The sequence below is a fragment of the Lissotriton vulgaris genome, chromosome 11 (assembly GCF_964263255.1).
Source record: "Lissotriton vulgaris chromosome 11, aLisVul1.2, whole genome shotgun sequence".
Classification (NCBI taxonomy): Eukaryota; Metazoa; Chordata; class Amphibia; order Caudata; family Salamandridae; genus Lissotriton; species Lissotriton vulgaris.
In genome coordinates, this window is record NC_141699.1 from 58,549,904 (window position 1) to 58,563,766 (window position 13,863).

The following is a 13,863-nucleotide window of genomic DNA, read 5'->3' on the forward strand; positions in this document are numbered from 1 at the left end:
ACTGCCCAACAGCCCTTGGTAGCTATCAGGCACTGCCCATCAGCCCTTGGTAGCTATCATGCACTGCCCATCAGCCCTTGGTAGCTATCAGCCACTGCCCCATGAGCCCTTGGTAGCTATCATGCACTGCCCATCAGCCCTTGGTAGCTATCAGTCACTGCCCCATCAGTCTTTGGTAGCTATCAGTCACTGCCCCATCAGTCCTTGGTAGCTATCGGTCACTGCCCCATCAGTCCTTGGTAGCTATCAGTCACTGCCCCATCAGTCCTTGGTGCTATCAGTCACTGCCCTGTGCACCCTAGGTAGCTATCAGTCACTGCCCCATAAGCCATTGGTAGCTATCAGTCACTGCCCCATCAGTCCTTGGTGCTATCAGTCATTGCCCCATCAGTCCTTGGTGCTATCAGTCACTGCCCTGTGAACCCTCGGTAGCTATCAGTCACTGCCCCATCAGTCATGGGTAGCTATCATGCACTGCCCCATCAGCCATTGGTAGCTGTCATGCACTGCCCCATCAGCCATTGGTAGCTATCAGTCACTGCCCCATCAGCCCTTGGTAGCTATCATGCACTGCCCAACAGCCCTTGGTAGCTATCAGGCACTGCCCATCAGCCCTTGGTAGCTATCATGCACTGCCCCATCAGCCATTTGTAGCTATCAGCCACTGCCCGTCAGCCCTTGGTAACTATCAGTCACTGCCCCATCAGTCCTTGGTAGCTATCATGCACTGCCCCATCAGCCATTTGTAGCTATCAGCCACTGCCCCATCAGCCATTTGTAGCTATCAGCCACTGCCCCGTCAGCCCTTGGTAACTATCAGTCACTGCCCCATCAGTCCTTGGTAGCTATCATGCACTGCCCCATCAGCCATTTGTAGCTATCAGCCACTGCCCCGCCAGCCCTTGGTAACTATCAGTCAGTGCCTCATCAGTACTTGGTAGCTATCAGTCACTGCCCAACAGCCCTTGGTAGCTATCAGGCACTGCCCATCAGCCATTTGTAGCTATCAGTCACTGCCTCATCAGTACTTGGTAGCTATCAGTCACTGCCCAACAGCCCTTGGTAGCTATCAGGCACTGCCCATCAGCCATTTGTAGCTATCAGTCACTGCCTCATCAGTACTTGGTAGCTATCAGTCACTGCCCCATCACTCCTTGGTAGCTATCAGTCACTGCCCCATCAGTCCTTGGTAGCTATCAGTCACTGCCCCATCAGTCCTTGGTGCTATCAGTCACTGCCCCATCAGCCCTGGGTAGCTCTGCTGCTTTCAGTCACTGCCCATAAAGTACCTTTGGACCATCTGCCCTCCCAGACGAGTCCCAGCTGGTTACCGGAAGTCACCTTTCGCTGCTCGCCTGGGCTTCTGACGTCAGAGGCACAGGCCGATATCAGTGGCGCAGAGCTGAGGCGTGGCTTCACTGGTTTCAGTGTCTGCTGAAGATCACTTGGATATTTTTGCCACCGGCTGCTTCTGAGCCACTAACAGACTGTCTGGTGGACGGATTTGATACTGGAAATGAATCCCTCCACATTTGCCACCCTGTCTGTGAAGTGGTACAAGCCCGTGCTTGCTTGTGTGTGAAGCGGCAGCACTCAGATGTCGACTGGCACCAGTCAACAAGCCAGGCAATTCCGTGCGTTCCTCTCACCCGGTCTTTGTTGCTAATTTTCTCATGAGACCTAGCTAAATGTCGGATAACACAGACCAGAACTATTTTATCTGCGAGAATGATTCGAACTAGTCGCCTGGAGCGTTGAGGCAAGTTGAAATGAGGTCTAAGCTGGTCCTGCCCCTAAATTGGATGCAAGTCCCCTAAATATTTGTGAACCAGTGGATGTTGTACCAAGTTGTTTGCTCGCTTATTACATTTTTTCCCAATTGTATGCTTTCGGAATTAAAGGCGGTAATCTTTGCACAAAGCGCGTGAATGTCCAGAGTTGGCTTTATTTCAACCCTCTGACCTTTTCTTTTCAGGAATCCGGACAGTGCCCCTATGAAGAATAAAATGATGTACGGTGCCGCCAAGGAGGCATTGAGCAGGAACCTTCAAGGTAAAGAAGAAAAGAACAGTTCTAGTTTTGGTGTCTAGATAGTCGGGAAGGTGGCAATAGAGAAGATTGATTTGCTTACTCTTACTTAGGGTTGAGTTCTTTTTTGCCCATTGATTTTATTTGGATGTAAAAGTCGAAAAATCAATCTGACCTAACTTAATCCTGTACTGTCCTTTCTCCTCGGTTACCCTTATCCTTTCTGGTGGTGAGACAACTGGAAGTATGGGACTACTCACTTGGCTCTTCCCGTAATCCCGTAAAACTGGAAGTATAGGACTCACCATAATCTTCTAAGCAACCTCTGCCAACCTCTCTCAGCGCTGGGAAGCCCTTGGGCAGCTATGCGCTTTACAAATCCATAAACATAAACTACAGCATTTATTACCTGGCAGGGGAGACACCATGATCACGAAGGTGGTTCTCCCGCTGGGTGTAGTATCCAACGCTTCTCTGTCCTTTGGCTAAATCAGGTGCAGTTTGAGATGTGCTTGATGGGCCAGGGGGTGGGGAGATGTCGTAACGGCTGAGATGCTTCATTTGCATGTAACATGGCAAATGATTTTCTCGAGCATGATATGGCGGTTGTGGGGCTTGAAAGTCGGGATGCTGGTGTATAAAGCCGGCTGACCGGCAAGATGGCTTCACAATGCCTTGGCTGAGATGTCTTCGTCTGCGGTTTCGTGGATGATGCTCTCGAGCATGATTTTGGCTTCGGCAATTGGCACTTGATTGACTTCAGGGGGTAGTGGCCGGCTCTAGGAGTTGGCAAGGGGAAAAAAAATAATTTATGTTGTGAAAAGGTGCTCTCAGGACCCTCACGACGAGTGTGTGTGTAAAGCTCATGGCTGCCTGTTTGTTTTTCAAACCTCCCAAAAAGCCTGGGGGGCGTGCTCGTGTTTGTTGTGGGGGCAGTGCAAGGGAGTTTTTCCAGTGCTGGATCTCTTGAAGGCCCCAGCAAACTCCAGAATGAGAATCCAGTGCTCCCTTCTGAGCTGTCTCATTAATGTGTAACATCATTAGTGATGTCTGTCATCATTAGTGATATCACACATAAATGGGCTTGGGGGGGGGGGGTTCCCTAACACCTTCTGGGTTCATCAAATGATCAAGCTGGTGAGTCTGCCTGACTGTGGGCATGGCCAGCTGTTACTGCCCCAACTCTCTCTCTAGCCATGGGCACAGACTGAGACTCTTTTTCGGCTGGTGGGAGAAATCATGGTGAACAGTATTACAAAGTACACTACATAGAATTAGTATATTAATGTATTTATTAAGTTACATGGAGCAACCCCTGGGCATGTCAGCATCTGCCTCAACTGCCCAACCAAGTGCACATTCCCTCAGAACATTCTAGCTAACATTGTAACCATCACTAGGCTACATTCATAACATGGTAGCTGGGATACAACACATCTCCCTTCCTAATCTTAAAATACAACAAGAAATAATACATATACTCCTTATAAAGATAATAGAACATGAATGATGTATTTCTACTATGTAATGTTAAACATGTAATTATACACCTTTTAATGAGAAACATCAGAATATTATTCGCATTTGTTGTTATATACATAACAAAAACTTGACTTAACTAATCAACAGACATAGTCATCTTGCCATCTTGGTAATCTTCTAATGCGTGGCACTGTATTCCTTGCATGAACATTCTCTTTCTCCATTTCACTTGACGAACCTCCACTTGATTTTCTTAACCACATGTGTCTTTCCACTGCATTGCACAGTGTGATTCCACAGACATTCCACATCTGTACCTGGCATCAAGCGGCTGACCCCGCTTGATGCTAGGTACAGTGTGAATTCTATGCTGATGCTGTATTGCTGAAACGCAAAGCCCTATAGCGATATTTTAGAAAGCTTGATTTTAAAAGTTGACAGAACTGTGTATTTTAAACGGTGACACAATATTCTTATTCAGGGCTTAGACGCTTATCTTAGGCATTGACAGGCATTGACAGGGGTTAAAAACTTACGTGTACACTCAGCGCTCTGTGTTACAGCCTGCCCGCCCTGGTCCGACTCGGTATCCAATACCGTTGAGCGGAGGGCGGGACAGGTACGAGCCTGAGTGACACACTTCCGCTTTCCCGCTGCAGCACTGAGCGGGTAGCGTTCTAGCCTTGCTGCTACTGGGGCTATTTAGCCACTCGTCGGGATCAAGCGCGCAGCGATTGCGCGCAGGGAGGCGCCTCTAGACGCGCCGAAGACAAGCCAAAGACTTGCCCGTCCGCGCCAGGACGGTGCCAGGGGCCATGGCGGTCTCATCTATCTCCCCGCTTGTCCCGCTTCCAGCCAGGACTACCTACTCAGCCCAGGTACTTAAGGATCTACAGATTGTTGATTGTCATGGAGACCTTAAACTAATTGTAGAAGGGCCTTTTACATGCTTACATTGTAAATCCCAGTTCACAACTCTGAAAGCCCTGATAGATGTGTGAACAGCCATACACCATCTTACAAAACATCTAAAATTGCTGGTCATAAAAACATTCTTAGCAATGTACGCTCTCTACCTAAGCATACCTCTGAAGTATGGGACCTAATCTCTACAAATGAGCCTGACTACTGTTTCATGACTGAAACGTGGCTTAAATCCCATTCCACTCCTTCCATTACATTGGCCATTCCTTCGGGATATAAAATGATCAGGTTAGACAGACCTAAGAAAATAGGTGGAGGAATTGCTATTGCTCATAAAAATCACATCAATTGCTCTGTTTTGGCTGAACTCTGCACTCCGGACATTGAATTGCTGATTTTTAAAACAACTCATTCCACCAAACAAACCAGATTAGGAGCCCTGGTTTATCGTCCCCCTGGACCTAGCTCTAACTTTGTCAACATATTACTGGAAAATCTTGCGCCATATGTTCAAAAAGACAAAGAATTTTTGCTAATAGGTGACTTCAATCTTCACAGTGAACTTATAAATTGTAAAGAAGCACAGGCCTTTCTTAACGATCTCTCATTGCTAGGTCTCCAACCTCACAATGTGGGCCCAACTCACGTGGCCGGACACACTCTAGACCTGATTATAACCAATTTCCCTAGTGTCACATGCCTTCCCCCTACACAGGTCAGCTGGACGGACCATTTTATCCTTGAGTTTTATACTCCCTATCCTGCAACCACTACCCTCAAAACTACCAATATCCCTGAAATACGGCGGCAATGGCATAAAGTTAATGAGGCCTCCTTTGCTGAGAAATTTGTCCAACCCTACCATGTGATTCCTGATGATATCAATAAAGCTATTGATATGTTTAGCAAAGACATTAAAACAGCCATAGATAAGATAGCTCCATTAAAACAATTTAGACCCCGACCAGCCAAAAAACAAGAAATCTGGTTCTCTGAAGAGCTCAGGAATCTCAAGAAAGCAGCCAGGAAATTAGAAAAGATCTGGAGATCTACCCATCTGGTAACAGATAGGAAACATTATTGGGACGCTCTAAGTATATATCATAAAGCTATCAGAACGGCGCGAAAAACCCATATTACCACTCTTATCACGGCTGCAGACAACTCCCCCAGAGTATTATACCAGGTCCTTCATTCTTTCACCAATCCTACAGCATGTGAGAGTGCAGACACTTCGTCACAACTACTTTGCGACAATATATCGCAATTTTTCTGCAACAAAATCGATCTCATCTATGCTAAAATAGTCAACTCGAACAACAATTTGACTACAAATACAGTCCCTATCTTTCAGGATTCAGAACTTGATAGTGGCCATCATACTTTAGACCTCTTCTCCCCTATCACTCCTAAAGAGGTGTCCCTGCTCATGACGCAGATTAAAAGTGGAAGTCCTGATGATATCATCCCGGCAAGACTCATGCCCACCTTGCTCGGAATCCTATCTCCCACCATCGAAAAACTTGTTAACTTATCCCTTTGTACAGGATCTGTCCCCAAGCAGTGGAAACAGGCCTTAGTCAGGCCTATCAGGAAGAACACCACAACTCCATGGACTGACTTGTCAAATCTCAGACCTATTTCGTTGCTGCCATTTTTGGGAAAGCTCACTGAGAAGTATGTTAATCGTCAGTTATCCAGCTATATTGAGAAAGCTGGCGGCCTAGACTACTCTCAATCTGGGTTTAGGCCGAAACACAGTACAGAGTCCACCCTCCTGTCTGTCACTGACGATCTGCATATGTTTCAGGACAAAGGCTACTCGGTAATTTTGGTGTTATTAGACCTCTCAGCCGCGTTCGACACCGTGTCACATAACATCCTCATTGACCGGTTGTCGAACGTAGGGGTTAAGAACAAGGCCCTTGCTTGGCTAAGGAGTTTTCTTACGGATCGGACCCAGACTGTCACCATGGGTAGATACAGATCAACTGAGGTAGAGATTACGAAAGGGGTGCCACAGGGCTCCTGTCTGAGCCCAACACTCTTTAACATCTACGTGGCACCCCTGGCAAGAGTGATGCGCAAATTTGGTTTCATCCCCGTGTCATATGCGGATGACACGCAGCTCCTCTTTCCCTTTCAAAATCTCACCACAGAAATAAGAAACTCCTTCTCCGCTGGCATGAAAGCCGTCGCACAGTGGATGTCTACCAACTTCCTACAGTGCAATGTCAACAAGACGGAAGTAATGCTGTTTGGAGATGCCAAATTACTGTGGACCCCTGACTGGTGGCCATCTGATCTTGGTACTGTTCCGGAGCCCAAACAGATTGTCAAAAATCTGGGGATACGCCTTGATCACGACCTTTCCCTCAAACAGCACAGTAACATGGTAGCTGGCTCATGCTTCCACATCATCAGCATGATGCGCAGAATATTTCCACTGCTACCGGATTCCTTCAGAAAAACTTTGGTGCAAGCCCTTATATTGAGTCGTATTGACTACTGTAACGGACTGCTCCTTTCTGCTAATGAAGGAGTTCTGGATAGGCTCCAGGTGGTCCAGAATACGGCAGCTCGCCTTGTCCTAAATGCTCCCCCCAGAACAGCATCAAAACCTCTATTACAGAAACTACACTGGTTGAGCATTCGACAAAGAGCCAAGTTTAAGATATGTTGCATTATCCATAAATGCTTAAACGGAAATGGCCCTACATACCTGGAGCAGAAATTTACCCCCTACACTCCCTCCAGATCGTTGAGATCTAGCGAGAATTTTCTGTTGGCAGTACCTCGTGCAAAAAAAACCAGACATGGAGGGAAAGCTCTATCTGTTGCAGGGCCCACACTGTGGAACAAACTGCCTCTGGCCCTCAGGCTCTGCACAGACCATTTAAAATTCAGGAAGCAACTGAAAACTCTGCTGTTTACTGACAAAATCTAGACCTTACCCCTCATCTGCATATTTATTTAGACTCTATTGGTATCACAGCGCAGAGATACTCCGGTTGGAGTCGATTCCAGCGCTATAGAAACCCATAAATAAATAAATAAATAAATAAACAACCACACATTGCTTCCCTTTACCTTGACAATGCTTTTGGGTTTAGACCATTTCGACAAGCTAGACCCTTGAGTGCCGTATGCCTTCGTTCTTACCCAATCACTGACAGCAAACTCTCTCTTTTCCCTTTTTAATTTGTCATTATGTCTCCTAGAATATTTGTTTTGATGTTCTTGAACCCTATTCATCAAACCCTTCCTGTCTAGGCGATATGTGCTTCTTTTAAGCATCCATGCTGGAGACACTCTAGTGCCAGCCTGCCTTCACTTTAAAAGCATGAAAGGATTTTCATTGGTGACCAAATGAGGTGTAGAGCGATAGCTCCATAACATCTCCTTTACAGCTTCTTTGCAATCGTCCCCACTGCTTACATACAACTGAACACACTCCTTCAACACCCGGTTAAACCTCTCGACCAGATCATTCTCCCCAAGGTTGTAAACTGCTGTGGTGTGGTGTACAATACCCATCTTGGATAAGTACGTTTCAAACACTTCAGCCGTGAACTGTGGCCCATTGTCTGTAACTAAGATATTCGGACACCCTTCCCTGCGGGAAAAATTGATAACATTAGACACTTTAACTTCATCAGAAAACACAACCTCAGGCCATTTAGAGTGATAATCTATCATCACAAGGGCAAATATATTCATTATGCCTTTGACACTAAATGGCCCACAGATATCCATAGCCTCTCTCTCACACGGTTTATCAGGAAACTTGGTCGGGACAATGGGAGACTCTTCGACCCGATGAGATTTATCACTACACATGCACTCCAAACAATCCCATACACACTCTTCTACATCCCTGTCCATTCCTGGCCACAAAAATGTCATTCTCGCTCTTCTCTTCATCCCCGACATCCCACTATGTTCTTTATGTAACAAATTAAGTAACCTGCAACGTAACCCGTTCGGTACCACCAATCTTCCATCCCTACGTACTATCTTGTCCACAATAGTTAAGTCTGGCCAAACCGTCCAGTATTTGTCAATTTTTTTTTTAATACCCCATTAGAGCTAGTAGGATCACTCATATGCTTCATGCGCTCTACCAGATTGGCATCCTCCTGCATTGCGGTCTTCCACTCACCTTCCGTGATGACACTGGCTACCACATATTCAACACCTGTTTCTTCATCATCATCTCTACACTGTAATGGTAACCTTGACAAACAGTCAGCATTTATATTACGATTTCCTGACACATAATTCAATGTGAAATCATATCCTTGCAATCTGTACAACCATTTAGCAATTCTCGGCGTTGCCTTTCCTGCACCCTTGGTAGTGAAAATATCAATTAGAGGTCTATGATCAGATCTGACCTCGAAATGTGTGCCCTATACATAATTTTTGAAATAGTCCACACCCCACCAACATGCTAAGGCCTCCTTTTCAATGACTGAATAGGTTGACTCAGCACCCTTCAATGTCTGTGACGCAAACGCCACCACTCGTTCCTGACCCTGGTGTTTCTGCATAAGTACTGCCCCCAAACCATACGCACTTGCATCCACCACAATAATACTTTGATCCGAGGGGTTAAAGGGTTTCAAAGCCACAGCCTTCATGATTTGTTCCTTAATAGTTTCAAATGCTCTCTGGCACTCATCCGTCCATACACTTTTGCTTCCCTTTTTCATCAACACCTTGTCGGCAAAATGGTGAACACATTTTGAATAAAATTCTGCCAACCCAACGAATTCATGTAATTGTTCCTTGTCTTGGGGTGACGGCGCAGCGGCAATGGCATTCAACAGTTTCTTCTTTGGTTTAACCCCTGTGTTTGATAATGTGTGACCAAGGTATTCTATTTTTTTCAACTCCAAATTTGCACTTATCCATCCCTACAGTTAGGCCTGCATTTTGCAATTTGTTAAGAGTCTGGTCTAATATGGCATCATGTTCCTCCTTGTTCTCTCCCCACACCAAAACATCATCCGGGAATACTAAAACTTTATGTGAATTCTGCAATATTTTGCACATTACCCTCTGAAATACAGCGGAAGCAGATGCTAACCCAAATGACATTCGCACAAATCTAAACGCACCTTCTGGTTTTATGAATGACGTGAGATGCTTTGATGTGGGGTGCAATCATACTTGGTGATACGCACTCGAGAGATCAATTAAAGAAAAATATGCTGCATTGGTAACCGTGGAATCCATCTCATTAGTATGTGGCAAGGGATAACGATCGACTAAAATGTTGCGATTGAGATCTCTTAAATCGGTGCACATGTGTATATTTCCATCTGATTTACGTGCTAAAACTATGGGACTAAGCCACTCTGAAGACTCGATTGGTTCAATGACTTGTGCATCGCACAACCTTTGCAGCTCTTTCTTTAACCTCTCTCTCAGTGCAAACAGAACATTCCTCGTCTTGTGTACACATGGAATATAATTCGGTTTAAGAACAATACAATGCTCAAATTTGTTTAAGCACCCAAGTTCACTTCTAAACAACTTAGGATAGTTAAGACTGCACTTGTTTTTCTCAGAATCTTCTGTTGCTAGTACTTGATCAGGGTGGTTCGGATCTAATTTGATCCCTAACATTTTTTGTTCGCACCATCCTAACACGGTCCTCCCTTTTTCTACCACATATGCCTTACAAATATGTCTTTGTGTTTGTGAGATAGTTTACAATTAAAAAATCCTAGCAAAGGCAGCTTGACTCCACAATAACCCACAGGTTCAATGTCCGAGGACCTCAATTTGCATTTACCAATTTTTAACCATGCATCTTTGTCTATGATGGTATACGGAGAGCACAAATCTGCCCAATCTAGAATTTTGGTACCTTTGATGCCAAGCAAACACTTAGGAGGGTTGTACCATTCACAAATTTCATTAATTTCGTCCTCATATATCACACAAACTTTAACTGTATCTCTTTCATCAGAGGACTCTTCATCACTGTCTTCCTGTATGGCATGTACTGACGTCTCCAATTATTGGAAGTACTAGTTTTGCACATGCGTGTGCGAAATGCCCTATTCTTTTACACTTGTAAGATTTTTCCTTAATTGCTTTACATTTATCAGAATCAGCTGTAGGTCTTGTGCTGCCACACCCATAACATGTACGATTATACTTGGGTTAAGCATTTTTGACAGATTGAACATTTTTAACAATCTTGTCACTTTTCTTCCTATCTTTTTTTTTCAACCGCACATACTTTAGTAGGATCCCCCTTGTCTTTGCTTTGGTTTGAGTTAAGTTCTTTGACATACTTAGATGTATTCTCTAGGCGTCTTGCTACTGCTATTGATTCTTTTAAGGAGGGATCTTTTAAGTCTAACAGTTTTTCTTGTATTTTTATGTTATTCGTCCTATTGATAAATTGATCACCTATTATTTATTCTGTTAGATCTTTAAATTTACATATTGATGCCAATGTCCTAAGTACAGAAATATATTGCTCAACCGATTCCCCTGATTGTTGCGCTCTAGGGAAAAATGTCTGTCTTTCAACTACAATGTTGTTTTTTTTCCTAAAGATTTCTTCCAGGGCTTTTATTATTTCTACATATTCATCAAAATTACCATTCTCTGTTTCCTCACCTTCGTTAGATTCTTCATCTGCTTGGTTGGTAGAATTCACTCTTACATGAATAGGTAATGTTTTTAACACCTTACTGCCCTCAATCCCCAAATTATGCTTTAATAAAGCTATCCTTGCGGGACGATACAAAATCTTCTCCGCCTATTGAATCTAAATAAGTCTTAAAGGACTCAATGCAATCCTCCCAGAGCATCATGGGTTCTCCAGGATTTTGTAAGAATTTTAGCAGAGCGACAACGGATGACAAATCCATTCTTATTTTAACTTGCTAAAATTAAATGCTTACTCAGTATAATTTTAACTTGCCAAAATTAAATACTTGCTTAGTAACAGCACTTTTAACACTCCTATCTACTTTATATAATATCCACTACAACACAATACCATATCATTATATGTCAATAGTAATGTTGTTCACCAATTATGTATGATGGTAAATAAAAATAAAAAATTAAAGTGGTCACCGCTGTCTTTCAACTCGCCATACATCTTCCATTTGAAGCAGTCCATGTCTAGTTCTGCTCAGCTCTTTCAGATCGCTGCCTCTAAATGCACAAAATACTGATCCTTCACTTGGTGCAGTATTGTTTTCTCTCCTCACCTTAATGGAAACGTGAAACTTGTTCCTTGATGATCTCATTTGACGCTACTCACAAACGAGATCACGTTAGCGCTACTTGCAGATTGACACGTCACTTCCACTTGATGTTCCTTACAGTGACACACTGCAGGTGAAACCAGTAAGAATTTCCTCGCGCTTAATCTTGATGCGCGTTTTGTTTATTTGCATCAGTAATTGGTTCCACGCGCTGGTTTTGACGCGCACTCCGTTTACCTTCAAAGGGAAACAATTATCAGGCTTCCTCGCATTTCCTCTCAACAGGTGTAGTGTTAGCGGTTCAGTGTACGCACGTTGCGTCACGACGCGACGTGCGGCGGCAGCCATCTTAGGATGCGCGCGCAGCCGCGGGGCAGAAGCGCGAGTGCCGGAGCACGGAACACAACCGGCTCGGCACTCTCTGGCACAAGTTATTCAAATAAACAGCGTGACCTCACAAAACTGTGTCCTATCGTTATTTGGGGTAATCACAACTTCACAATGGCGACGAGGACGGGATAGAAGAAAATAAAGGAAGGAACCACCCCAAGAAAAAAAAAAACGATCCGGACAAGGGAAAGTCAACAGCCTGGAACCAGCACAACTACAGGTTATCCTGAAAACAGTACCACGCACAGACAGGCAGACACCAGAGAGCGCGACAGAGCCCACAGCTACACAAGGGGAACTGAGCACCGTGGAGGAAGCAAAAAGAGCGGGAAGGGGGCACATTGTTCTGGACACCCCTCAACACAACATAACTGAGGGTAGGAGCGCTGGCTACCTCTAAGAAAAGCGAAGGGGCAGAAACAGAGACCCCCCAGCTGCAGACTGAGGAACGAGAGGAAAAGAGTGCACCAGGTAGCCCCAGAAGCCACGGTGACACCCCACCCACAGAAAGGCGCGAAAGGATGTGCGCGCAAGCAGCGTCAGCGATGGCCCCTGTGCAGATCTTACCCAAACCAGGGGAGCCCCTCATGAGGTGGGAAGATTGGAGAGACTACATAGATAACTTCATAGAAGTGTTGGAGGATGAAAACGACGAGAAGTTTTCCAGTAAACGGAAGAGGCGGATATTACTACACAATCTAGGCCAGGAGGGGCTTGGGATTTTCAAGAACCTGGTACCCAAACCACGAGGAAGTACTGATGACGACGTGTATGATCACGCAATTGAAGAATTGAACGAACACTACAAACCAACCGTTTGTGTGTCAATAGACAGGTACAACTTCCAGCAGAGGAAGCAACAACCAGGAGAGTCGGTGGAAGAATATGTGGCGGCATTAAGGAAGTTGGCATCCACATGTAGATACAACGCATTCCAAGATGTATTCATCAAGGATCAAATCGTAATGCACACCACGAGCACCGCAGTGCAAGACAAGCTGTGGCCCAGCGGTGACGCCACGCTGCAGGAAGTAATGATAATAGTCAAGAGAGCGGAATTGGCGCAAAGATGTGCGGAGGCGGCAAAAACGGAGACTGCGGCGATCCCGATGGTGAACAGGATTGACGACGACGAGCACCGCAAAGAAAACAGGAACAAGGGGCCCACATCGAAGGGACCGAACAGGTGGCAAGGGAATCCGGGACCACCAGGAAAACAGACAGGGAACAACAAGAAATCTTGCTATAGATGTGGAAGTTGGGCACACGAAGCCCACGACAGGAAGTGTCCGGTGTTTCGCGCCAAATGCCTGTATTGCGGAATCGTAGGGCACTATGAAAAAGTGTGCCGCAGGAAATCCTCCAGGAGTGTGGTCAAGTACATTGACCAAGGACATGAAGACAGAGAGGAGGAGGACCACGAAGACGAAGACACGGTACCCTGCATCTATGACCAAGTGTTGAGCGTGGACAATAAAAGGTCAACCAAGCCAGTACTGGACATGACCATTGGTGGCGTACCGATAAGCATAGTGGCAGATACTGGATCACCCTATACCATTGTCCAGCGAGCAGTGTGGAACGAAACCTTCAAGCCGCACCTGGGCCCAGACCTGGGGAGACTGGACATAAGACCGGTCACATACAACGGTGACCGCATACCTATGGTGGGGTTCAGACCGCTTAGATTCGAATTCAGAGGACGCAGTGCCAACTGCAAACTGTACATATCTGAGAAGCGATCATCGGCGCTAGGATGGCTGGACCAGGGCGACCTGGGCATCAAACTGGACCCGGG

General features: G+C 45.4%; 1 protein-coding gene across 1 annotated transcript in view; it reads left to right on the forward strand.

Annotated features, from left to right (window-relative positions):
* LOC147678957 (cofilin-1-like) overlaps window positions 1-13,863 on the forward strand; it is a 53,521-nt gene that overhangs the window by 13,473 nt on the left and 26,185 nt on the right. The window contains exon 3 of the mRNA XM_086942691.1: window positions 1,976-2,052. Within this exon, the coding sequence (XP_086798817.1) occupies window positions 1,976-2,052 (77 nt within the window). The remainder of the gene's footprint in view (window positions 1-1,975; window positions 2,053-13,863) is intronic.